Source organism: Sinocyclocheilus anshuiensis, unplaced genomic scaffold (assembly GCF_001515605.1).
Source record: "Sinocyclocheilus anshuiensis isolate Anshui unplaced genomic scaffold, SAMN03320099.WGS_v1.1 scaffold648, whole genome shotgun sequence".
NCBI lineage: Eukaryota > Metazoa > Chordata > Actinopteri > Cypriniformes > Cyprinidae > Sinocyclocheilus > Sinocyclocheilus anshuiensis.
Genome location: NW_015557156.1, coordinates 565,803 through 591,936, shown reverse-complemented (window position 1 = coordinate 591,936; position 26,134 = coordinate 565,803). Strand labels below are relative to the sequence as shown.

General features: G+C 33.8%; 1 protein-coding gene across 1 annotated transcript in view; it reads left to right on the top strand.

Moving 5' to 3' along the window:
* Positions 1-26,134, top strand: part of LOC107678205 (receptor tyrosine-protein kinase erbB-3-like) — a 30,834-nt gene that overhangs the window by 2,843 nt on the left and 1,857 nt on the right. Inside the window, 28 exon segments of the mRNA XM_016473402.1 lie at positions 5,309-5,460; positions 5,644-5,830; positions 7,539-7,602; positions 7,950-8,011; positions 8,793-8,855; positions 8,967-9,085; positions 9,193-9,334; positions 9,514-9,627; positions 10,730-10,847; positions 11,079-11,152; positions 11,225-11,315; positions 11,963-11,980; positions 12,904-13,115; positions 13,637-13,769; positions 14,600-14,693; positions 14,789-14,946; positions 16,061-16,114; positions 16,193-16,334; positions 16,418-16,537; positions 16,711-16,809; positions 21,093-21,278; positions 21,366-21,521; positions 22,329-22,404; positions 22,493-22,639; positions 23,458-23,555; positions 23,642-23,821; positions 24,410-24,478; positions 24,622-24,889. Coding sequence (XP_016328888.1) covers positions 5,309-5,460; positions 5,644-5,830; positions 7,539-7,602; positions 7,950-8,011; positions 8,793-8,855; positions 8,967-9,085; positions 9,193-9,334; positions 9,514-9,627; positions 10,730-10,847; positions 11,079-11,152; positions 11,225-11,315; positions 11,963-11,980; positions 12,904-13,115; positions 13,637-13,769; positions 14,600-14,693; positions 14,789-14,946; positions 16,061-16,114; positions 16,193-16,334; positions 16,418-16,537; positions 16,711-16,809; positions 21,093-21,278; positions 21,366-21,521; positions 22,329-22,404; positions 22,493-22,639; positions 23,458-23,555; positions 23,642-23,821; positions 24,410-24,478; positions 24,622-24,889 — 3,396 coding nt within the window.

The window sequence follows — 26,134 nt, the reverse complement described above, 5'->3', positions numbered from 1 at the left end:
AATAAGTTAATATCAAGAGACTTACGTTTTAGACACCATATTGGCTGTTTTTGCGTTATTTCGCCAACAGAAAACATTCCAAACACAGCAGCTGTTTTGCGTCTCTGAGCAAAATCAACCGTTTAAATGATTAGGTTCATTTGCAATGACTCACTTAACAGTGACTTGCTGCCACTTACTGGCATTCATTTGTTTAGTAACAGCCTAAATGTAGTATTGTTATAATTGCCTGATTAAATGTAAGAATTTGACCCAAAAGATGATGCACACTTTTAGTACAAATGGATTTATAAAGGTAAAAATCAATCTAAACTTATTGGACAAGATTAATTTCTATCACTGCTGTGAACTGACCACACAGAATATGAAAAATATCAAAAAATTCAGGAGTCAGAGTACCGACACAAAATGATTTGCAACAGTCGCTTTGTCATGTAGAGTCTACATTGTAGACAGACTCAAGCTGTTGGTTTATTTCGGGGTTTTTTTGGCTGGTAGAAGTTATGAATGGCCGGTAACTTAAAAATGTAGTAGCCAAATTGGCTCGTGAGTAAAAAAGTTAATTTCAATCCCTGTTTGTAATGTTTGTAATGGCATTTGTAGTGGAAACCATTAGAATTTCTGTGATGGTTTCTATTGTTTTTTTCAGCAGGGCCACTATGGGTTTTGTGATGTTATTTGCCATAAATGCAATACATTGATTGCTGTAATATTGTGAGATAGTAGTGGTTGTTTGTAGTTGTGGTGGGCCTATTTGGGAGAAAATCCAGGGCCGTTTTTTACTCCCAGTCCGTCCCTGGCTGCACATGCAATTAAAACGACTTCAGTAATGATGTGATTCTATCAGATGAGTTAGAACCTATTGGCCTAGAGTTTCATGGTAGAACTTTGTATTTATGTAGTAAATAACTAAAACAGTGTGGGGGATTGCATCTAAATGAACATTAAATATACAGTAAATATAAAAAAATTCATAATTGATCTCATCTTGTATCACAGAAAACAAATGTTTTAAAATTTGAAGTAGTCCTTTCTGATCAGTAGTACTCTTTTCTCCGAATGTCAATTAAAGGGATACTTTATAACATTACAAATAAAAAAATTGAACAGTGTAAGAATTTAACCTTTTTCCATGTAATCACATTAAATGTTACCTGGGGTTTTCAAGCTAAAAAACAATGTATGGGTAATGTGTGGGTAAACAATGCATTAACTAATTAACAATTAACTTATTGGAAAGTATTACCCAATATTTTGATAGCACCATAGTGTTTACAGTTTTCATAAATATAAACCTATGACTGACTTTCTTATAGCATATTAAGATGGGATAAAAAAAATATTTTTTTTATAAATAAAATAAAAAACATCAATTATTTATTATATTTTATTTTATTTCATATTGCATGCACACATACTCACATACACAAACATGTGTCTGATAAATCAAAATAATTCCTTCTCTTGCCCGGGGAACAGCAGTAACCTGTAACTTTGAATGGCTTTTAGGTGCAAAACAAAGTCATTAAGCTAGGTATGGTTTCTGTGTGTGTGCATGCCTGTGTGTTGTGTGTTAGCTGACCCTTTAATGACAATAAATGATTCAGACATTAATGTGTAGATTTATGTGTATTTATGCCTGTGAGAACCAATCAGTCAGGTTTGGATAATCTCTTTGTGACTGCGGCCAAGTTTCTGTTGTGTGCCGCTTTAGACCTCCCCTGGCTTTTGTTTCTCATACCTGTGATGTGAACCTGATAGTTGAACCTAGCGTGTGTATTTTGTGAGCGTTTGTTTGAGTTTTGGCGGTTCTTACACTTGTTTTCGCGCTCTGGTTGAATGGGAGCATTGTATCATTGTCTGCACACTTGAGTGCACACACTGAGGGCCGTTCACATGAACACATTCATGCTTTTAGAACAGCAGAATATTAAAGTTTAAAAAAAAAAATTTTTTTTAAATTCATGCTTCTTTCAAAAGGATAGCTCACCAAAATTTACTCAACCTCATGTCATTTTAAATATGTGACTGACTTTCTTCTGTTAAGCATAAAAGAAGATATTTTGAAGAATGTGGGTAACCAAACAGTATGGACAAATACTATGTAAGTCAAATGGGACCAGGAAACAGGAAACTGTTATTATATTATATTATTATTAGTAAAATGTTTAATTTGACATGTTGATTGACATTATTGCTTTTTAAAAGTGTACGTCTGTGTATTAAGAAACATACTGTTCACTTTAAGAAAAATCTGTATAGAAATATGGCCCAATCTACTTTGTTAATAGGTGTTTACCTTGTGTTTTGTTTTAGGGTTGAAGGAAATGTCCGTAAATTTAACAGGAAATGTACCGGTAATATTCTGCCAGGACTTTTTAAATGAACTTTACACTTAAGTGGCCTTCTATTTTATTAATGTTATATTTTCTGCAAGTACAGTTTTTAAACACAAACTCTTATAATAGTTGAAGTAAGTACACATTCAATACAATAAGGTGCACTTCTTTTTCACAAGGAGAGTTATGAAATGAGACTTGTGGTTGTTTGTTTTAGGGCTCCTGTTCTTAGGAATATTACAGGAGGAATGCAGTGTTGCTGCTTCCATTTAATCGCTTCTGTGAACTTAAACCTACGGGACAATTGCAACGCTCAGAGGTTGCTATTTCATAATGCAAGCTCGCAGTTCTGTTTCAACTTTAGCAACCTTTTAGGTATCTCAGGTCAAATGTCTGAAGTAGACTAAATTTTATAATTGAGGCATGTGCTGACATAGAGTTAAATGAAATCAAATTAATTTGATAGCATAACTCAGATGTTATGTTTCATATTGAAATCTCAGACTTTTAATTGCATGATTTGTTGAGTTTGGTGTGATTATACTGGGGTCTTTTTCCTCAAGAGAATAATCTAAGCAGGTAAAAGTTCAATACTTCTGGTTTAACTGATGGTTTGAAGCCTTTTCTTGCCTTACCTGTCCCATTGTGGGCCATAACACCCTAAAGTTCAACTCCAGATCTTATCTGTTCAGGTTCTCAGTACATGTATCTATAATATGGGAACTGTGTATGTGTTAAAGGCAAGACTGTATTTGTTTAGCATGTATTTTGTACCAAGTGGAAAGAGAATTTAAGAAAATATACCAATTATCTCACTGTTCTGTGATTCTAAACTAAATAACTAAAACTAAAACTGAGACCATAAGTACTTGAAACAAAATAAATAACTAAAATAACACAATATATATATTAGGGGTGTAACGGTACACAAATATGACGGTTCGGATTTGTCTGGCATTTCTTTGTTTTTGCTGTATCGAAAACATACCGAACTGTGACACCCGTGTCGTATCGAACCGAACCATGAATTTTGTGAACCGTTACACCCCTAATATATATACATATATATATATATATATATATATATATATATATATATACAAATGATTTTATTATATTTTAATTTCTCATTTTCAATTAGTCTAACTTGAAGTAGTAAAATAACTAAAACAAAATATAACATTTTTACACAAAAAAAGACACAGACAACAAAATGAATAAAACAAACTAAAATTAAAGTGAAAAATATAAAATAAAATCTAATTCAAAATACTAACAAAACCTATAAACATACAGTATATCAAAAATACTAAAATAAGACTGCTGTGATCTGTGTTTGAGCGTTCCCTGCGTTTACCAAAGGAGAAGTTTGATAAGAACTAAAAGATTTCTAAATACAGCCTGGACCTACAAGAATTCTTTCTGAAAAGCACAATGTCTGGCCGACACATCACACCAGTGTGGCTGGACCGAACATCTGCTTGTATTTCACAAGAGACATTTAGGCCCATTTGTTGGACTCTGTAACACTGTTAACAGTTTACAGTATGTACGTGTTATCAGTAAGTGCCTGTGTTTTACAGTTCGTTTGCATGAAATGAAGAGAAGCATTATGAGGACAGAAACACTTCTATACCTGCCATTATGAATGTGTGATTCTTTAATCTCATATGCTCTTTTTAACCTGCATTCTGATCCTAATGGGTCATAAATGGACCATATTCTCAGAAGAACTCTGTTTCTTTGAATTTTAATCTGTAAAGGCTCCTGCGGGCATTTCTGAGCACCTCTAAGTATTAATGGGAATATTTTTTCCTAGACTCCCACCCTCAGTAATGGCTTGTTTTGACTAGGGCAAAATTGGAAATGCAAAATAGCTTCACCTCAAACTCCTTTAGTCCTCTATTACCTTTCATTTTGCCTTCCTGATGTCACTACATGAACAACAATGAAAGAAAAACAACAACAGCTCTATCTGTGATATCATCAGCTGATGCTCAGTTGGAGATTTCTTTTGCATTAAATAGATCATAATGTGCAGTCAGTCGGCCATTATTGTAAATAATGACTCCTGTCAAGTTATTTTTGTGATGATAATACACAATTGCTGGTCATTATCCTAGTAATTACAAAACTTCTTACCACATTAATATATAAATGGGCATGAAATATTAAATATTTGCTGAGATTGTGATATAATCAGATGATGCATCTTTTCAGATTTTATTTTGCATTGAATATGGCATAATGTGCATTCAGTCATTACTGTAAATAATGACCCCTGTTGAATTATTTTTTGCTTATATACAATTGCTGGTCATTATCCCACTAATTTTAACCACATATAAATAGGCATGAAATATTAAATATTAACAGAGGACACTGAGTAATATGATAGATATTATATATTGTAGCAGTCATTATACAAAGATATTTGAACATTTTCTTTTCAATAGAAATGTATTATTCACTATTGTTCAAAAGTTTGACAGTTTAAGTAAAAGTTAAGTAAAAGATTTTTAATTTAATTTAATATTTAAATTTAATTTAATAATTTAATTCAGCAAGGTTGCATTAAATTGATGAAAAGTGATTGTAAAGACATGTATATTGTTAAAAAAATTATATTTCAAATAATGTAGGCCTATCACGGTTTCCATAAAAATATTAAACAACATTTCTTGAGCAAATCAGCATATTAGAGTGATTTCTGAAGGATAATGTGACTGGAATAATGATGCTGAAAATTCAGCTTTGACATTTCAGGAATAAATTACATTTTAAAATATATTAAAACAGAACACAGTTATTTAAAATTGTAATAATATTTCACAATTTTACTATATTCTTGATCAAATAAATGCAGCTTTGGTGAACATAAGAGCATCTTTCAAAAACTTAAATTCCAAATGGTCGCGCATTTGTTTTTTGCTACAATTAATTATCTCTTTCTCTCTCTCTCTTTACAGTGTGTACAGGCACGCAGAACTCGCTGAGTGTGACAGGAAGCTCTGAGGTCCAGTACAAGCTCATGAAGGAGATGTACACGGGCTGCAAGATTGTCATAGGAAACCTGGAGATCACACAGATGGAGCACAACCGCGATTTGTCATTCCTACAGGTGAGGAAAATAGAGCAAGTTTGTAGGATCTAAAGATGTAACAAGAGATCAGGCCACTTCTGAATAAAGCATGCATAAGCTGTGCATGAGCTCACACCAGATTAATTTGTGTGGGCTCATGTCTGCGTCTGTATGTCTATTATGTTTCATTTGATGAATGTGTAACCCGACCCCTCTTCACAGTCTATCCGTGAAGTAACGGGCTACATCCTCATCGCCATAAACCAGTTCAGACGTTTACCGCTGGAACAGCTGCGAGTCATCCGAGGGACGTCTCTGTACGAAGATCGCTTCGCTCTCGCCATCCTCGTCAACTATCAGAAAGACGGAGTGTACGGACTAAAGGAGCTGGGCCTCACACACTTGACAGGTGCGCTCACACATACGTGACAGGTGACACATTCTCACCCACAGAAACACATCCTGTCAAAACGCCCACAAATTTTCTATGGCAACAAGACTCTCTGGAGGGTGTGGTGTGGAAGAGTGAGTCAACGGACAGAAAAATATTTTTATGTGTGTGTGGTTTATTCAAGGAATTCACCCACAAATGAGCATTACCTCTTCATAAACCCCAACTTGGACCGACACATAGTTGTGACTGCCTTATAGCTTGTAGAAAAATCCTATAGTATATTGTTCATCGTGATAAATTCTAGGAGATTGATGTTAGATGGCTACAATTAGGCTCGAGCATGTCCCAGCCTGCTTCAGCAAACACGACACTTCTAATGTGAAGTACAATCCATGTTGTCTTTCCATTGTGTGTCTCTGAGTGTGTGAATCAATGAACATGTTTGTCATTTTTTCCATTGCCCTTCCTTTAACCTCTTACTAATTTCATTGTGACTCAATGTGTGGAATCAATATGAATGTTACTTCTTGTAAAATCTTAACACAGTATATACTGTATCTTTATTAGTAATGTTTGATTATTCATAGCAATCACCTAACAATCACCTAACAAAACCATAGCAAACATTCACAACACCCTTGTTTTGTGGCATCAACTTTAAAATTTTCTCCAGGAAAAATCCTAGAAAAAAATATTTGTAAAATCTCTTTGTGTTTATATATATATATATATATATATATATATACACACACACACACACACACACAGGTGCATCTCAAAAAATTAGAATATCATGAAAAAGTTAATGTTTTGCAACTTATTTCAAAAAGTGGAACTTTCATTTATTCTAGATTCATTACATGCAAAGTAAAACATTTCAAAAGTTTTTTTCATTTATATTTTATTTTATTTTGATGATTAGAGCTTACAACTCATGAAAGTTCAAAAATCCAGTATCTCAAAATATTAGAATATTTCCTAAGATCAATCAAAAAAAGGATGTGCAAAACAGAAAAGTTCAAGATCTTTAAAGTATGTTGAGAATATTTCCTAATATCAATAAAAAAAGGATTTGCAAAACAGAAAAGCTCAAGATCTTTCAAATATGTTGATTTATGCACTCAATACTTGGTCGGGGCTCCTTTAGCACAAATGACAGCATCAGTGTGGCACTGCTGAGGTACTATTGAGCCTTCAGCTCATCTATTTCTCATCTTTCTCTTGAAAATATCCCATAGACTCCATATGGAGTTCAGGTAAGGCATGTTGGCTGGCCAATCAAGTACAGTAATATCATGGTCAGCAAACCACTTGGAAGTGGTTTTGGCACTGTGGGCAGGTGCTAAAGTCCTGCTGGAAAAGGAAATCAGCATCTCCATAAAGCTTGTCGGCAGATGGAAGCATAAAGTGTTCCAAAATCTCCTGGTAGACGGCTGCATTGACTTTGGACTTGATAAAACACAATGGACCAACACCAGCAGACGTCACGGCACCCCAAATAATCACTGACTTCAGAAACTTCACACTAGACTTCAAGCAGCTTGGATTTTGTGTCTCTCCAGTCTTCCTGCAGGCTCCAGACCTTGATTTCCAAATGAAATGCAAAATGTTATATCTTCTTTCTGAGAGTTTAGAGGACAGGTTTCAAGTTCCGAGTTCTACCATTATATCTTTGATCTTATCTTAATATTTCCATATTTCTCATATTTATTGTTATCTGCAGAGATCCTGGAGGGTGGAGTGCAGATCATCCAGAATAAATTCTTGAGCTATGCACCGCAGATTAACTGGCTGACCTTCTGTGACTTACCCTCTTTGTGGAGGGTGTCAATGATCGTCTTCTGGACCATTGCCAAGTCAGCAGTCTTCCTCATTATTGTGGTTTCAAAGGACAAGAGATACCCGGAATTTATACTGTAGGGATGGTCATTTAATGAAATTCAAATGTAAATATTCTAATATTTCGAGATACTGGATTTTTGTTTTACTTTACATGGAATTAATCTAGAATATATGAAAGTTTCATTTTTGAAATAAGTTACAAAAAATAACTTTTTTCACGATATTCTAATATTGTGTTCTTTTTTGAGATGCACCTGTATATATATATATTGAGCTATGCACCGCAGATTAACTGGCTAGACATTGTGAAAGACAGTGGGGCAGAAATCATCATCGAAGACAATGGACCAGAATGTAAGGAGACATAAAACATTACAATGTAATATAATATATGTTAATATACTGTTAAAAAGTTTGGGATTGGTAACTTTTTACTAATGGGATTTTTCTACTGTTTTTGAAAGACGTTTCTTACGCTCAGCAAGGCTGCATTTATTTGATTAAAAAAACAGTAAAAAGTAATAATGTAAAATATTATTACAATTTAAAATAAATGTTTTCTATTTTCATATGTTATAAAATGTAATTTATTCATGTGATGGTATAAAGCTGATTTTTCAGCATCATTACTCCAGTCTTCAGAAATTATTCTAATATGCTGATTTGCTGCTGAAGAAGCATATTAGTGTTGAAAAGGAGTTTTTGCTGCTTGATATTTTTGTGGAAACCCTGATACATTTTATTTTTCAAGATTCTTTGATGAATAGAACTTTCAAAATGACAGCATTCATTTGAAATTTTTTTTTTGTAACATTATACATTTCTTTGCTGCCACTATTTATCAGTTCAAATCAAGTAAAAGAAAACTATTAATTTCTTTTTTAAAATCTTACTGACCACAAACTTTGGAATGGTAGTGTATAATGAACAAACAATTTTTATATAAATATTTATGATACATTTTAATAAATAAATGTTATCAGAGGCTCAAATTTTGTCTTTTCATAACTCAGGAGGCTTAAAGGGGTTCACCATTTTATATATTTTATATATGTAGTTGAAGATTTACTTGTGATATTAAGTTTGAATGATGATCTTATGGAAATGTATAAATTATAGTGCATTTTCTGTTTAGTTCCCTGTCATGGGTCTTGTGGGGGTCGGTGTTGGGGTCCAGGAAATGACTCTTGTCAAATCTGTAAGTCCTTGGAACCTCACACACACACACACACACACACACACACACACGTTGTTCAACTTTCAGTATCTCTCACACACACTGCTCACTATGTTTCTCTCCTGTTCTCAGTGACTAAGACAGTGTGCGCACCACAGTGCAATGGCCGCTGTTTCGGCCGCAGCCCGAGCGAGTGTTGTCACATAGAGTGTGCCGGGGGCTGCACCGGGCCGCTCGACACCAACTGCTTTGTATGTTCAACACACTTTCACCAGTTCTTGAACATGTGTTGCACTTACATACCAGATTCATGAATCAAACCTTGCTTGCTTTGACTTGGGTGTCTGTGTGTTCACAGGCCTGCAGAAATTTTAACAACTCGGGGTCATGTGTGCCGCAGTGTCCACAGGCTCTCATCTATAATAAAGTGACGTTCAAATTGGAACCAAATCCTAATGCAAAATACCAATATGGCACAATATGTGTATCACATTGTCCTAGTAAGTGATTCCTTGGGTTACATGGAAATCATTTACCTGTAACATAGCAATGTAGGTTTTAATGCCAAAACTGAATATCCCACTCTCCTAATGGGACCTAAATAGGGTTTTTGTAGGATTTATGGTAATAGTTTGACAATTTTCATACAGTGTATACTTATTTGCTCTGTTCTCTTCAGCTAACTTTGTTGTAGACGGCAGTTCGTGTGTAAGCAGCTGTCCGGCAGACAAGATGGAGGTGGATAAAAAAGGGGTGAAAAGATGTGAGCCGTGTGGGGGTCTCTGTCCGAAAGGTAACATGCACACTTTGTTTGCCCAGTTATCTAAATGGGTGCATACCATAGACTTCTATTGTTTTTTTTTTACACTGCTGGTCAAAAGTTTGGCATTATTGCGATTTTTTAAAATGGTTTTCAAAGACATCTTTGCTCACCAAGGCTGCATTTATTTATTCAATAAATACAGTAAAATAGAAATATTATTACAATTTAAAACAGCTGTTTTCAATTTTAGTATGTTTTAATATGAAATTTATTCCTGTGATGCAAAGCTACATTTTCAGCATCATTACTTCAGTCCTCAGTATGTATCACGGTAAATGTATGAGTTTCCACAGAAATATTAAGCAGTGTTTAAGCAATGTTTTCAACATTGGTAATAATAAGAACCATTATTAATAATTAAGCACCAGTAATAATGCACAACAACTGAACAGAAAATCAGCATTTTTTGATTTCTGAAAGATAATGTGACACTGAAGACTGGAGTAATGATGAATCAGCTTTGCATCACAGAAATAAATTACATTTTAAAGAAATATGAAAATAGAAAATCATTCTTCACAATATTACTGTTTTTACAGTAGTTTTGATCAAATAAATGCCACCTTGGTGAGCAAAAAACACTTAATTCATTTAAAAACATGAATAAATTATTTCAAACATTCGACCAATAGTTTATGTAAAGCTTTTTGCAGTTTTTGGGGGAAAAAAATACTTTACAAGCAAAAACCTCTAAAGACTATGAACGATTTACTGATTTTCCTGAATATGATACTTGTAATGCCGTTGTTTATATTCACTGTTGTCTTTTTCTTAGTCCTTTTGAATATCCACTGAATGTGTCACCATTGTTCCCTGAAGGAACTGTTTTATTTTTAACCATTGCCACAAAATGTGCTAAAAATTACAATAAAGTTGTCTTTGACCTTTTGACCTTTAATGAACAGTATGCCACTCTTGTATGTCTCCAAAGATGAGTTGCATTGTTATTGCTTAGCATTATTATTAAAAGGTGCTTCACTGTTCGTTCAGAAGCAAGCACAATCTCCTTCATGTCCATCTTTGTGTGTTCTCAACCATACCTGTGTTCTCTCTGATTTCTCTCTTTGTGCAGCATGTGTTGGCACTGGTACACCTTCCAGACAGACCGTAGACTCTCAGAACATCGACAGCTTCATAAACTGCACTAAGATTCAGGGCAGCCTGCATTTCCTTGTAACAGGAATTAGAGGGTGAGATTTGAGATCATCAGCATTTGAGACACTGGTGATTGAAATGTTCATGACAAAAATGAAAGTGGTCTCCTTTATTACCCACTCTTGTACAAATTAAACTAATAAGAGCGTGAAAGGAGTTTATTTTGTAAAAGTCCACTTGGCCAAAAGTGACCCAAATATAGTTGCAATATGCATCGCATGCTGTTCAGAAATGGTGACCTTTCTGTACCTTTCTTTCCTCTACAGAGACCGTTACAATAATATTAGTGCTCTCAATCCAAAGAAACTGAAGATCTTCAACACTGTCAGAGAAATCACAGGTGTGTGTATCGTTGTCATTTCTTCTGCCCTCTCTGTACATCATCTAACTCAGTCTTCTGTCTGCTTGACAGACATTCTGAGTATTCAGTCTTGGCCTGAAGAGCTGGAAGATCTTTCTGTCTTCTCAAATCTAGCAACAATACAGGGAAGAACTCTGTACAGGTGAGCAACCCGCCCATCCTTTGTTTGTTAGTCATTTACATTGTCTCCTGATTTCTTAACTCTGCATCAGTGTAAACAAAGCATTCATGTTATTAGCTGTGCTTGCACTGTTTGTGCTACAGACATGAACGATACTTTAAATCATCCAACTTGTAATGGAGAGGTGTGCTATTACTTTTCGAAGTGATTGGATTTATCTAGCTGACAATTAAACAATTAAAAAAAAACCTTACTTACACTTAAGGTGGGACCATATGTAGTGTAGGGATTTTTTTTATTTGAACCAGTATGCAACAGCCTAGCAACAAGTTAAACAATTTAGTACTATTAATATATTATCATTTTATTACATGTTATGTGTTTCTTAGTTTTTATTATTTATTTAGTTTATTTTGATATTTAGTTTATTTTATTTAAGTATGCAAGTTTTATTTTTCATGTAAGTTTTGTAAGTTTAAGGTTTTCATCAAATATTAATTTTTTAATTAATGAAAACAATTCTAAATAGTTACAAAGTTTCTTTGGAAAAGTAAAAAAAAAAAAAAAATGTCAGTATTATAATTCCGATCTCATTTTTGCCTGACATTTCTAAAAGTTGTGTGACATTCATTATTAATTTTTGTACTGCTTTCATGCTCTACCTCCAGAGGAATAAGCAGTAAGAGGTAGGATTGTGTGTTTAGCTTTTAGCTTGTACTCCTTTTTCTCTCTTTGCTTGATCATTCTATATATTCATAAATAAATCATTCGAATCTCATATTTTAAGTGCTTTACAATCCGCTCAGTGGTGTGGTATTTCTAAGCTTCAGATTGGTGGTTGGGAATCTTGCATGGAAGCATTTCTGTCGATCATGAAATGTTCATTTATGAATGAGGCTCTTGAGATGTTATTTGAATTATATGGCTAGGGTCCTCATGAAAGTACATGGAACGGAAGTGATGTTATTTTTTGAAGGTTGATTTTGTTGTTGCAACTAACACATTGCAGCAGTTTTAGACTGGGATTTCAAGAGTCTTAAAGTCAACATGAAATTGTGTTCACAACCTATTTTAGTTAGTTATCTGACATACACTACTATTCAAAGGTTTGTAGTTATATTCATTTTTTTGTACTTTTACTCAGCAAGGATGCATTAAATTGATCAAAAGTGGCAGTAAAGATATTTATAATCTTACAAAGGATTTCTATTTCAAATAATAAATATTAAAATTTCAGTTATTTAAAATTGTAATAATTGTTCATAGTATTACAGTTTTTACTCTATTTAAAAAATAAATAAATGCAGCCTTGGTGGCATTAGAGACAAAAAACACAAACCTTTAAAAGGTAAATCTAAATGAAAATATTCATGCTAAAAAGAATCAAGAATAAACTGAACTCATTAACTGATAGATTTCTGAATGAAACATATTCAGTGGGACTTGATTTGATCAATTAGGAATCTATAGATTTTCACATGCATCAATGAAACCAGCAATCCGAATAAAAAAAAAAATGTGTCAGTCAATTTCATGTTGACTTGAAAGAACCATGTAATTTCATTTGTCTTTTATTTTTCAAATGACCTTTCCACATGTTCTCCTTTAGGGGTTACTCGCTTTTGGTGATGAAGATTCCTACGTTGAAGTCCCTGGGTCTTCGCTCACTGAAACGGATCGGTGACGGAGGCATCTACATCACTGGAAACAAGCAGCTCTGTTATCACCACACTGTGAACTGGACACGTCTGTTCGGGAGCAGCCCTCGGCGCCGCCAGAAACCCCTCGACATCAAAGACAACCACCCACAAGAGCAGTGCAGTGAGTACATGCTGTACTACCAAAATGTTTAAAATGGACTAGTTATGGGTTGTCTGAAAGACTAGTTTGTCATTAGGAAGTGGTTTTAAAGGGATAGTTCACCCAAAAATGAAAATTCTGTTATTTTTTACTCACCCCCATGTAATTAATGTAATTGTTTTTCTTCTGTGGAACACAAAATAAGATATTTTGTAGAATATTGGTAACCAAAGAGTTTAGTTTCAGTTCCCATTGACAAAAAATACATTCGAAGTCAGTGAGAACTGTAACTGCTTGATGAGCTTCAAAATATCTTCTTTTGCAAATGTTCATTTTTGGGTGGACTATCTCTTTAATTCTGATAGTGCCATGAATTTAAAGACACAACTTCTCTTGGAGAGGGTTCCTGCATAGAAGTCCTCTGGAATATGTTGCTTATTAAATGTGAAAGAACATGAAAACATTCTAAAAATATTAAAGATAAAAATATCATTATTCATTATTGCTAATTAACTATATTCATCATTGCTGTGTGTTTGTAGTTGAAGAAGGGCATGTGTGTGATCCCCTGTGTTCATCTGAGGGCTGCTGGGGTCCGGGACCCAATCAGTGTGTGTCTTGTAAGAACTACAGCAGAGGAGGGACATGTGTACCACAATGCAACTTCCTGTCAGGGTCAGTATACGACATTATTTATTTATTTATTTTACATGCATCGTCATTGTTGTTACATTTGGTGCAATTGATTATGGAAAAAAACACATTAAAATTATTATTATTATTAAATGTGTGTGTGTTTGTGTGTGTGTGTGTACCGCTAACTGTTGTAATGAATGAATCTGCATTTTTTAAATGAATTGAGTCAGCCGATTCAGTGACTTATTCATAAAGACAGTCACTTTATTAATTTCGGAATGAATCAGCCGTTTAAACAAATCGGTTGAGTGAATGACTAAACGATTCACTCAGACAGTGACCTACCGCCACCTACTGGCAGTTTTAGTTTTATACCGTATCATTAAAAAAAAAAATCATATTTCAATATTTATTATTATATAATATTTATTTGAAAAACATTAATATGCATTTATTATCATTATTTATGCTATGTTTCCTACTTTTTGTAATGTCTGTAAAAAGCTGTTCTCATCTAAAACAATAAATGATTATTAAGTGTTATATGGGTAGTAATTAATTGCCACATAATATCATTAATTAGATTGTAACTATTTGTAACATTTTATGTTGACTAAAAGACTGCAAAAAATGTGACATTTCCAATCTGGAATGAAAATTTCAGTGCCCTGTAATTTTGACACTGAAACGGTGCCAAGACACGTGCTCCCTAGGCAGTGAACTAGGGAGTGGATTGAGACACACCCAGTGAGTGTTGTTTTAATATGTGTGCTGTAGATGAGAAAACAATATCCCGAATGATTTAGTACTGTGAGAACTACTAAGAAGAGATTTCCAGACCCCTGAATGATCTCTTTTGCTCTCTACAGTGAAAAACGCGAGTTTGCCGGACCTAAAAGAGAGTGTATGCCGTGTCACCAGGAGTGTGCAGTACAGGACGGCAAACACACCTGCACAGGACCGGTGTGTAATCTATTGAGCTCTGATAGAATGTCATTCACTGTTTGCACGGATTGTTTGATTTATTAAATAATCTCTCTGTTTTATTCTTCCTGCAGGGTGCTGACGAGTGTGCAGCCTGTGCGCATTTGCAGGACGGGCCGTACTGTGTGTCCTCATGTCCAGAGGGGGTTCAGGGGGAGAACGGGCTCATCATTTATAAGTTCTCCAACAGCCAGCACAAATGCCAACCGTGCTATGCCAACTGCACCCTGGGGTGAGGAAGCTCAGAATGTCAATAAAGTGCAATTTATTATATGAAATAAAGGGTTAATATGCATAAAATGCACAAAAAATGTTTTACAAAAAAATTCAGTTTGCCCGATGGGGGATAAAAAGAAAAATCAGATTTACAGTAAATTAAGAACTCTGAACTCTGTTTTTGAACTCTGAGATATTAATTTTCAATTAATATAAGACGCAGTGGCCAGTTTATTCCTCACAAGCATAAGTGTACACTACTATTCAGAAGTTTGGGGTTAACAAGATTTATTTATTTTTTTTTATTTTTGAAAGAATTCTCTTGTGCTCACCAAGGGTACATTTATTTTACAAAATAAATAAATAAATATAAAAACAGTAATATTTTAGAATATTATTACAATTTAAAAGAACTGTTTTCTATTTTCAACAAGGCAGCATTCATTTGATTAAAAATACAGTAAAATTTACATTAAATTACATTTTAAAATAAATTATATATATTTAAAGTGTATTTAATATGTATTTAAAGAAATAAATGACTTTAAAATAGAAAACATTTAAAGTTGCCGTTATATATCACATATTATTTCTGTATAAATTATAAATAATAATAATAAATTAAGTGTTCAAATTAAGTCTAATAATAAATTATTTAAATTAAATATTTTCTATTTTACATTTTTTACATTTAGCCCATATATTTGCACAGTTTTGTTTATGTATATGTAATTTATTCCTGTGATGCAAAGCTGAATTTTCAGCATCATTACTCCAGTCTTTAGTGTCACATGATCTTCAGAAATCATTCTAATATGTTGATTTGCTCCTCAAGAAATATTGTTATCAATGCTGAAAACTGTTGTGCTGATTAACAGTTTTGTAGAAACTTTAATCAGGATTTTTAACCAATAGAAAGTTTAAAAGAACAGAATTTATTTGAAATAGAAATCTTTTGTTTATTGAACACATTTTGCTGTAAAGTATTAATTTCTTTAAAAGAATTATTAAAAGTATTCATTTCTTTTTAAAATAAAATAAAAAACAGTATTGTATGTCATTGCAATGCCTAATATTACTGAAATATTTTTGCAAATCAGTTAAAGATGCCTGTATGTCTTCTGTGTCAGATGTTTGGGTCCAGGTCAGAATGACTGTGTGGATCCGTCCAGGTCAGATGCTGGGTAAGTGTCTCCCCCTGCTGGTGTGATGTGTGGCCTGCAGCTGCCTGTCAGTGTGTAATTATGCATTTTGTGTTTTAGGTTGCCTGTGACAGCAATAGTGCTGAGCGTTATATTCGGGGTGCTGCTCGCATTCTCAGTGTTTGTGCTGAGCGTTCTGTATCGCAGAAGTGTCGCCATCCGCAGAAAACGTGCCATGAGGAGATATCTGCAGAGTGGGGAGGTGTGTGCACATATGCATATGAACCAGCAAATTGAACTGTTGAAGTGTTGTGAAGTTTTCTAAGGTTTAAAAATGTGTTTTAGAGTTTCGAACCACTGGATCCTGGAGAAAAAGGCGTGAAAGTTCATGCACGGATTCTGAGGGGGTCTGAGCTACGGAAGATCAAACCTCTCGGCTCTGGAGTGTTCGGCACTGTGCACAAGGTATTGTACTTACACGCTCTCATGTCATTACATGAGCTCACCCCGAAACCTGACAATAGCTCATATCACTTACTGAAGCATTTCCTCTGGGTGTTCTCCTAATACATTGTTTTCTTGCTTATGTTGACTCTCTTACTCTGTTATTTAACTGTATTTCATTTGTTTCTTCACAGGGGGTTTGGATACCAGAGGGAGACACGGTAAAGATTCCAGTGGCTATCAAGACTATTCAAGACCGTACAGGACGACAGACCTTTCAGGAAATTACAGATGTAAGACACACACACACATTGCCTATATACACTACTAATATACTATATACACTGATAAATTAGTTTATTTGTTTGCTTTATGTTTATTTTATTGTTATTTTTGCATAAAATAATCATTTTATGCACTTTTTTTATTTTTACTTATGGTAAACGATTATTTGAAAGTTTGCCTTGTGGGCGATAAATATTTAAAAAAAAATTACAGATATACAGTAAACGGGGAACTTGACAAATATTTTTAGAAATATTGTTTTAATTAATGCTTTTATTCTGCAAAGATCAAAAGTGACAGTAAAAGCATTTATAATGTTACAAAAAATTTATTTTAAATAAATGATGTTTATTGGAACTTTCTATTCAATTAAGAATATAAAAATATATGACAGAGTCCATACAAATATTAAGCTGCACACAGGGGCGCAGGAAGATGTTTTTGGTTGGGGGTGCTGTGTGTGTCCGTGTTGGGTGAAAGGGAGGCGGGGGGGCGGTGGTCACCTCATTTGACAACTCCACAAAGCACTACAAGTGCGTCAATATGAACACTCCTTTAAGTAGCATACACACTGGGAAATTTGACTGCATATCACATTTTTGAAGTTATCGATAGTAGCTGATCAATCTCGGGGGTTGGGCTGGGTCCGCTAGGCTTACTTGTCTCCGTGCTCGTGCTGGAGCTGGTTCACTTACGTCGGTGCTCGTGCTGGGGCTGGTGTTGGATGCCTATTTTGGAAAGTTTTTGCTGGGACGGGCATTTAAAAAAATCTGAAATTCGCTTTTGCGCCATTATCTCCTTGTATTAAAGTTATTCTGTGTATAGTTCATGTCCGATACCACGCGCCAGCATCACGTGTTCATGAGGATTAGGCTCCCATATAGAAAACATCACAAGTAAAATTAATCATGTTTATAAAGATAAACATGGGTTTGTTATAGCCCACTTACACATTTCAGAGATCATTACAAATAAATTATTAAATGCTAAAACTGAATTAATTTAAATGAACAAACCTGCCGTTGCATTTGCAACCATGTGAAAACAGGGGGTGCTGCAGTCCCCTCAGCACCCCTACTTCCCGCGTCCCTGGCTGCACAACTGTTTTCAGCATTAATAATAAGACGAAATGTTTCTTGAGCAGAAAATCACCATATTAGAATGATTTTTTGAAACTTATTTTTATTCTGAACCACAACATTGCATACAGTACAGTCTTACAGTTTAACATGTTAGTCCTTTATATTCCAGCTACATTGACAGTAGCTCAGTCTCAATTATATCAGACATGTTATGCAGAAAATGAAAACATCCCAGTACACCTAGTAAGATCACAGAAAAGCAGAAAAAAAGAAAAAAAAAAATAAAGTAAAAAAAAATAAAATAATAAGGTGGATAGAGAAGGGGGATGCCAGTATAGCTCATTATTGAAATATTAAAGGCATGGCAGGGGCCCACATCTTTAGAAAAGTTGTTTTTTGAAGTCGCAATGCATATGTGATTTGTTCCATTTCGTACAGCTCCCACACTTTTTGAATCCAGACATTGTATGATGGAGGGTCAGGTTTTAACCATCTGCATGTGATGCACTTAATAGCTGCGGCAAGTAGAATTTGTAATAAGTATATTTTGTTATATTTTGATAAGATTTCTTTAAGAGCATCAAATACATCTTTCGTACGTATTTGTATCAAAAACTAAAACAAAAACTAGATGAAGTGCATTTTGCTTAAAACAAGTAAAATTATCTGCCAGTGGGTAAGTAAAATACTCTTGTTTTAAGAATATTTTACTTGCCCCACTGGCAGATAATTTAAATTGTTTTAAGCAAAATGCACTTAATTTATTTTTTTCCCTCTGGAAACAAGACTAAATATCTTAAGTCATTTGGCTTATCTAGTAAAAGTATCTTGATTTAAGAATTTTTAGATATTTTGACTGGAAACGAGACAAAAATACTAAGCAAGATAAGCCATTTTTGCAGTGTTCTATTAGGAAGAGTAGGACATCGTTGGCATATAATGACAATTTATGTTCCTCTCCACACACTATAATGCCCTTAACTGCACTGTCGTCCTGTATAAGCTGGGCAAAGGGTTCGATGCTAATAGCAAACAGCAGGGGAGACAGCGGGCATCCTTGTCTGCACATTAGAATGATTTTTAAAGGATCATGTGACACTGAAGACTGAAGTAATGATGCTAAAAATTCAGCTTTGCGTCCCAGGAATAAATTACATTTTTAAATATATTTTAATAGAAATCAATACATTTCATTTGTAATAATATTTCACAATTTTGCTGTTTTTACTGTAGCTTTGATCAAATAAATGCAGCCTTGGTGAGCAAAGGAGTATTTTTAGCTTCAAATCTAAACATTTTTACTGATCCCAAACTTTTAAAAGTGCTATGTGATAATAAACAAACACAATTACTGGTTAATAATTTAATTTAATTTAATTTAATTTTTGTTAATAGTGAAGTTATTCTGTGTATAGTTCACGTCCGATACCACGCGCCAGCATCACGTGTTCATGAGGATTAGGCTCCCATATAGAAAACATCACAAGTAAAATTAATCATGTTTATAAAGATAAACATGGGTTTGTTATAGCCCACTTACACATTTCAGAGATCATTACAAATAAATTATTAAATGCTAAAACTGAATAAATTTAAATGAACAAACTTGCCGTTGCATTTGCAACCATGTGAAAACAGGGGGTGCTGCAGTCCCCTCAGCACCCCTACTTCCCGCGTCCCTGGCTGCACAACTGTTTTCAGCATTAATAATAAGACGAAATGTTTCTTGAGCAGAAAATCACCATATTAGAATGATTTTTTGAAACTTATTTTTATTCTGAACCACAACATTGCATACAGTACAGTATTACAGTTTAACATGTTAGTCCTTTATATTCCAGCTACATTGACAGTAGCTCAGTCTCAATTATATCAGACATGTTATGCAGAAAATGAAAACATCCCAGTACACCTAGTAAGATCACAGAAAAGCAGAAAAAAAGAAAAAAAAAAATAAAGTAAAAAAAAATAAAATAATAAGGTGGATAGAGAAGGGGGATGCCAGTATAGCTCATTATTGAAATATTAAAGGCATGGCAGGGGCCCACATCTTTAGAAAAGTTGTTTTTTGAAGTCGCAATGCATATGTGATTTGTTCCATTTCGTACAGCTCCCACACTTTTTGAATCCAGACATTGTATGATGGAGGGTCAGGTTTTAACCATCTGCATGTGATGCACTTAATAGCTGCGGCAAGTAGAATTTGTAATAAGTATATTTTGTTATATTTTGATAAGATTTCTTTAAGAGCATCAAATACATCTTTCGTACGTATTTGTATCAAAAACTAAAACAAAAACTAGATGAAGTGCATTTTGCTTAAAACAAGTAAAATTATCTGCCAGTGGGTAAGTAAAATACTCTTGTTTTAAGAATATTTTACTTGCCCCACTGGCAGATAATTTAAATTGTTTTAAGCAAAATGCACTTAATTTATTTTTTTCCCTCTGGAAACAAGACTAAATATCTTAAGTCATTTGGCTTATCTAGTAAAAGTATCTTGATTTAAGAATTTTTAGATATTTTGACTGGAAACGAGACAAAAATACTAAGCAAGATAAGCCATTTTTGCAGTGTTCTATTAGGAAGAGTAGGACATCGTTGGCATATAATGACAATTTATGTTCCTCTCCACACACTATAATGCCCTTAACTGCACTGTCGTCCTGTATAAGCTGGGCAAAGGGTTCGATGCTAATAGCAAACAGCAGGGGAGACAGCGGGCATCCTTGTCTGCACATTAGAATGATTTTTAAAGGATCATGTGACACTGAAGACTGAAGTAATGATGCTAAAAATTCAGCTTTGCGTCCCAGGAATAAATTACATTTTTAAATATATTTTAATAGAAATCAATACATTTCATTTGTAATAATATTTCACAATTTTGCTGTTTTTACTGTAGCTTTGATCAAATAAATGCAGCCTTGGTGAGCAAAGGAGTATTTTTAGCTTCAAATCTAAACATTTTTACTGATCCCAAACTTTTAAAAGTGCTATGTGATAATAAACAAACACAATTACTGGTTAATAATTTAATTTAATTTAATTTAATTTTTGTTAATAGTGACTTTTAGAAGTTTTAAATTAGGAAGTGATGACTATTAATTTGTATTCATTAATATCCTTTACAAAACAACCACATAAAAACATTCAAAATCAACCCACATACTAAATGGCGTTGTAAATGATTTCTTTCTGTCCTGCAGCATATGTTGGGTATGGGGAGCCTGGACCACCCGTATATAGTCCGGCTCTTAGGCATCTGTCCCGGGCCCAGTCTGCAGCTGGTCACTCAGCTCAGCCCACAGGGGTCTTTGCTGGAGCACATCCGGCAGCGCAGAGAGAGCCTCAACCCTCAGAGACTGCTCAACTGGTGTGTGCAGATTGCCAAGGTGAGAGGGGCACAAAATGTGTTTCAAGGTATTCAGATCATTTCAAGCCCACTTAACAACTAAAGACTTTCCTCGCCTTCCTCCTAGGGTATGTACTATCTAGAGGAGCAGCGAATGGTCCACAGGAACCTGGCTGCCCGCAACATCCTGCTCAAGAGCGACTTTATGGTTCAAATAGCTGATTATGGCATCGCTGACCTCCTCTACCCTGATGACAAGAAATACTTCTTCAATGAAATTAATGTAAAGCAGACTTAAAAAGTTTGAAATAATAAAGATTTTCCAATGTTTTTGAAAGAAGTCTCTTATGCTCACTAAGGCTGCATTTATTTGAAAATAATAATTACACATGGTAAAAACAAATAAATAAATACAGTAAAAACGAATATTCTGAAATATTTTATTATTATTTATTATTTTATTATTCTAATATGCTGATTTGCTGCTCAAGAAAAAAATAGTGTTATGAATGTTGAAAATAGTTGTGCTTAATATTTTTGTGGAAACTGATACACTAAGTTTGGGGTAAGAAAGATGTAAAAAAAAAATGCATAATTTTATTCAGCAAGGACACATTTAATTGATTAAAAGTGTCAGTAAAGTCATTTATAATGTTACAAAAGATGTCTGTTTTAATGAACTTTCTGTTCATTAAAGAATCCATGAAAACAGTCAATGTTTTTTGAGCTCAAATCAGCATATTAGAATGATTTCTGAAGGATCATGTGACACTGAAGACTGGAGTAATGATGCTAAAAGTTTGCTTTGATCACAGAAATAAATTACATTTAAAAATATATTCAAATAAAAAGAGTTCTTTTAAATTGTAATAGTATTTTACAATATTACTATTTTTACTGTGTTTTAATTATATAAATGAAGCCTTGTTGAGCATAAGAGACTTTTTTTCCAAAACATGAAAAAAAAAATTAATTATTCAAAACATTTGATTGTTAGTGTATATGTACTGCTACTGTATTCAAAGCAGTTCCTCAAGCAGTATCGCTGAACTGTGCCTCTGACCCTTTCCCTAATGTTTGTCATTTTTAGACGCCAATTAAGTGGATGGCGCTGGAAAGCATCTTGTTCCGCAGATACACACACCAGAGTGATGTATGGAGCTATGGTGAGTCCATGTGTCGCACCATAAAATGCTACTGTAAAACACTGCACTTTGGATCTGATGATTTAACAAGAGGTCACTCTATCTCTAGGTGTGACAGTCTGGGAAATGATGTCATATGGGGCGGAGCCTTACTCTGCTATGCGACCACAAGAAGTACCTGATCTGTTAGAGAAAGGGGAACGCCTCTCTCAACCTCAGATCTGCACCATTGATGTCTACATGGTCATGGTCAAATGTGAGTTGAGTCGTCTTATAACCCATAATGCAAAGTGGCAGTGATCTTGTGCTTTATCTCTTTTATCATCTTGACACTCTACATATACATTCTTGCAGATGTTAGCATGAAAAGTTTGTAAATGAAAATTAGCGATGCACAATATATAAGTACCAAATCAGATATTAGATTTTTTTTTTTTATCTGCAGTGTTTTTTTAGTATTTAAAATAAAAGTTTATTAGCTTTTATTTTTTTGTATTTTTTAGTTTAGTTTTAGTAATTTTCCTTTGTGCTTTTTTGTGTTTGCTAGTTTTATATATGCATTTCTAAATGTTTAAGTTCAGTTTAAATATAACTTTATACAATATAATATTGAATATTTATTTAATATTTATATTTTTTATGATTTTTCTTTTGGTATTAGTTAACAATAATAAAATATGCTTGTGCGTGCTTTAAAAACATTCATAATTTTAAAAATACTGTTAAATTAAATGATTACCCATTTTGCGCACATTATATTGTACATTATTTACATTTACATTTAGTCATTTAGCAGACACTTTTATCCAAAGCGACTTACAAATGAGGACAATAAAAGATGCAATATTACATGCACAGAGCTATATTAAAATTTCTAACTAATTGCATAAAGTAGAATTAAAATAGAATAGAAAGTGCTAGAGTTAGAGGGTCAAATAAAGGTTATTATTACATTATAATGTTGAGATGCTTAAATTCACTTGTAGCATTATTTACTTTCACTTTTAACATATGATTTATTTTCGTTTTTTTATGTATTTGACTAAATAAATATTTATTGGCTTACTTTAACAGGTTGGATGATTGATGAAAATGTTCGGCCAACTTTTAAAGAGCTAGCCAATGAGTTCACCCGAATGGCCAGAGACCCCTCCCGATATCTCGTCATCAAAGTAAGTCAAACTGATGGAGTATTTCATCATACTTCATTGTATGTTGCTGTTTAGATGAATGTTGTTGATTGGTGCTCCACCACTAGGAGGAGTACAGAGCTCCTGACGCGGCCTCAGAAGAGTCCCATCAGAGAGGAACTGAGATGGACATTCTAGGGGTGGCGCTGGAGGACCAGGAAGATGAAGTCTTGGAAGATACCACAGACATGCCACGCTACATAACGCCATCTAGGAGTTTCTCTAGACTGCGTATAGATTCTCATCGGGTGTGTTTTATAATATTGATCAGAATTAATACATGAAGGTTTGAAAATAGACTAATGCACATCGTTCACTATTCAAAAAATTTGAGGTTGGTAAGATATTTTATATAATTGAAAGAAGCCTCTCTTATGTTCACTTAGTCTGCATTTTACATTGAAAGTTGTCTAATTTGATATATTTTAAAATGACATTTCTTCCTTTGATGCAAAGCTGAATTTTCAGGATCATTACTCCAGTCTTCAGAGTCATATGATCCTTCTAATTATGCTCAAGAAAGAACATTTCTTAATAGTATCAATGCTGAAAACTATGTGCTTCTTAATATTTTTGTGGACAGCATCATACTCATTTTTCAGAGCTCAAACAGAAGAATAGTATTTATCTGAAATATAAATCTTTTGCAACAATTTAATTTTGTAAATTTAATGCATTCTAATAGAATAAGAATATTAATTTCTTTAAAAAAATCTTACTAGTCCCAAACTTTTGAACGCTAGCGTATATTTTCAGATGATCTGTGGAGGCTCTATAAATAATGAATTAATAAGCTACATATCTTTTTGACACTTCTCTTTTTATTGTTACACCAGTCAAGTCTTACTCCGTCCAATGTTGCTGGATATCTACCAATGACGCCTGGTCTGGAGAGCTCAGCACAGGTAAGGTTTTAATCATACATCCACATAAAAACTACATTTGATGTGTAAGGAATGAATATTGGAGGTATAATGCACATATCTAAGAGCATATGGCCTAATATACAGCTTATAATCAATATATTGTCCACCTCATTTTGCTGTAGACGGGATGGGCCTCTCGGTCCCGTCTCGACTCTGGATGCACAGTTTCTGAGAGCTCGGAGGGACAGGGAACTGCGGTGGAGCTGGAAATGAACGAGGACTTCTCATTGGTTGGCAGCATGAGGAGGGTCACACATCGTGAGGACAGCGCTTACATGTCACAGCGGGACAGCCTATCAGGACCTCCCGAAACAACCTCCACAGGGACTCAAGGAGAAGAGGACCAAAATGGATACGTGCTGCCTGGATTCGGTGAAAGTCCAGAGAAAGGTGAGCATAAGCAAATTAGAGCTGTGTGTGTGTGTGTGTGTGTGTGTGTGTGTGTGTGTGTAACTTTATGCAACAATGAAGGCAAAATTTTGATTCTGTGAACCTTGGAAGGTCCTGTGAAAGAAGATTGAAAAGTCTATGAAAGCCTGTTTCAGTCCTTTATAGTAAAAAATAAAAAGTCATTATAAGATCATGTTTTAAATAAGAAATACATTTATGTTGTCGGATATAAAATCACATTCTGAGAAATAAACTTACAGTTATGACATCCACTACTGTTCAAAACATGAAATAATTAAGATTTTTTTAAAAAGATTTTTGAGAGACGTCTCTTATGCGATCCAAGGCTGCATTTATTTGATTAAAAATATAGTAAAATCAGTGAATATTATGAAATATTATTACAAATTAAAATTGTTATCTATTGTTAACTGTTATCTATTTAATTATATTATAAAATGCCATTTATCCCAGTGATGTAAAGTTGAATTTTCAGCATCATTACTCCAGTCTTCAGTGTCACATGATGCTTCAGAAATCATTCTGAAGCAATATGTTGATTTGCTGCTCAAGAAACATTTCTTATTATTATTAATGTTAAAAAGGTTTTTTGTGTATTAACTTTTTTTGGGGAAACCAATTCACTACCATTCAAAAATTTTACATATCTTATATTTTTAAATTATTTTATTTATTTGTAAATTACATTTTAAAATATATTAAAATGGAAACCAATTCTTCTAAATTGTAATAATATTTCACAATATTTTTTGTTGCTTAATTTTTTTGGGGGGGAGGGGGGCAACACACTACATATCTTGTATTTTTAAATTATTTTATTTATTTGTAAATTACATTTTAAAATATATTAAAATGGAAACCAATTCTTCTAAATTGTAATAATATTTCACAATATTTTTTGTTGCTTAATTTTTTTGGGGGGGAGGGGGGCAACACACTACATATCTTGTATTTTTAAATTATTTTATTTATTTGTAAATTACATTTTAAAATATATTAAAATGGAAACCAATTCTTCTAAATTGTAATAATATTTCACAATATTTTTTGTTGCTTAATTTTTTTGGGGGGGAGGGGGGCAACACACTACATATCTTGTATTTTTAAATTATTTTATTTATTTGTAAATTACATTTTAAAATATATTAAAATAGAAACCAATTCCTCTAAATTGTAATAATATTTCACAATATTTTCTGCTGCTTAATTGTTAAGCGGGGGGGG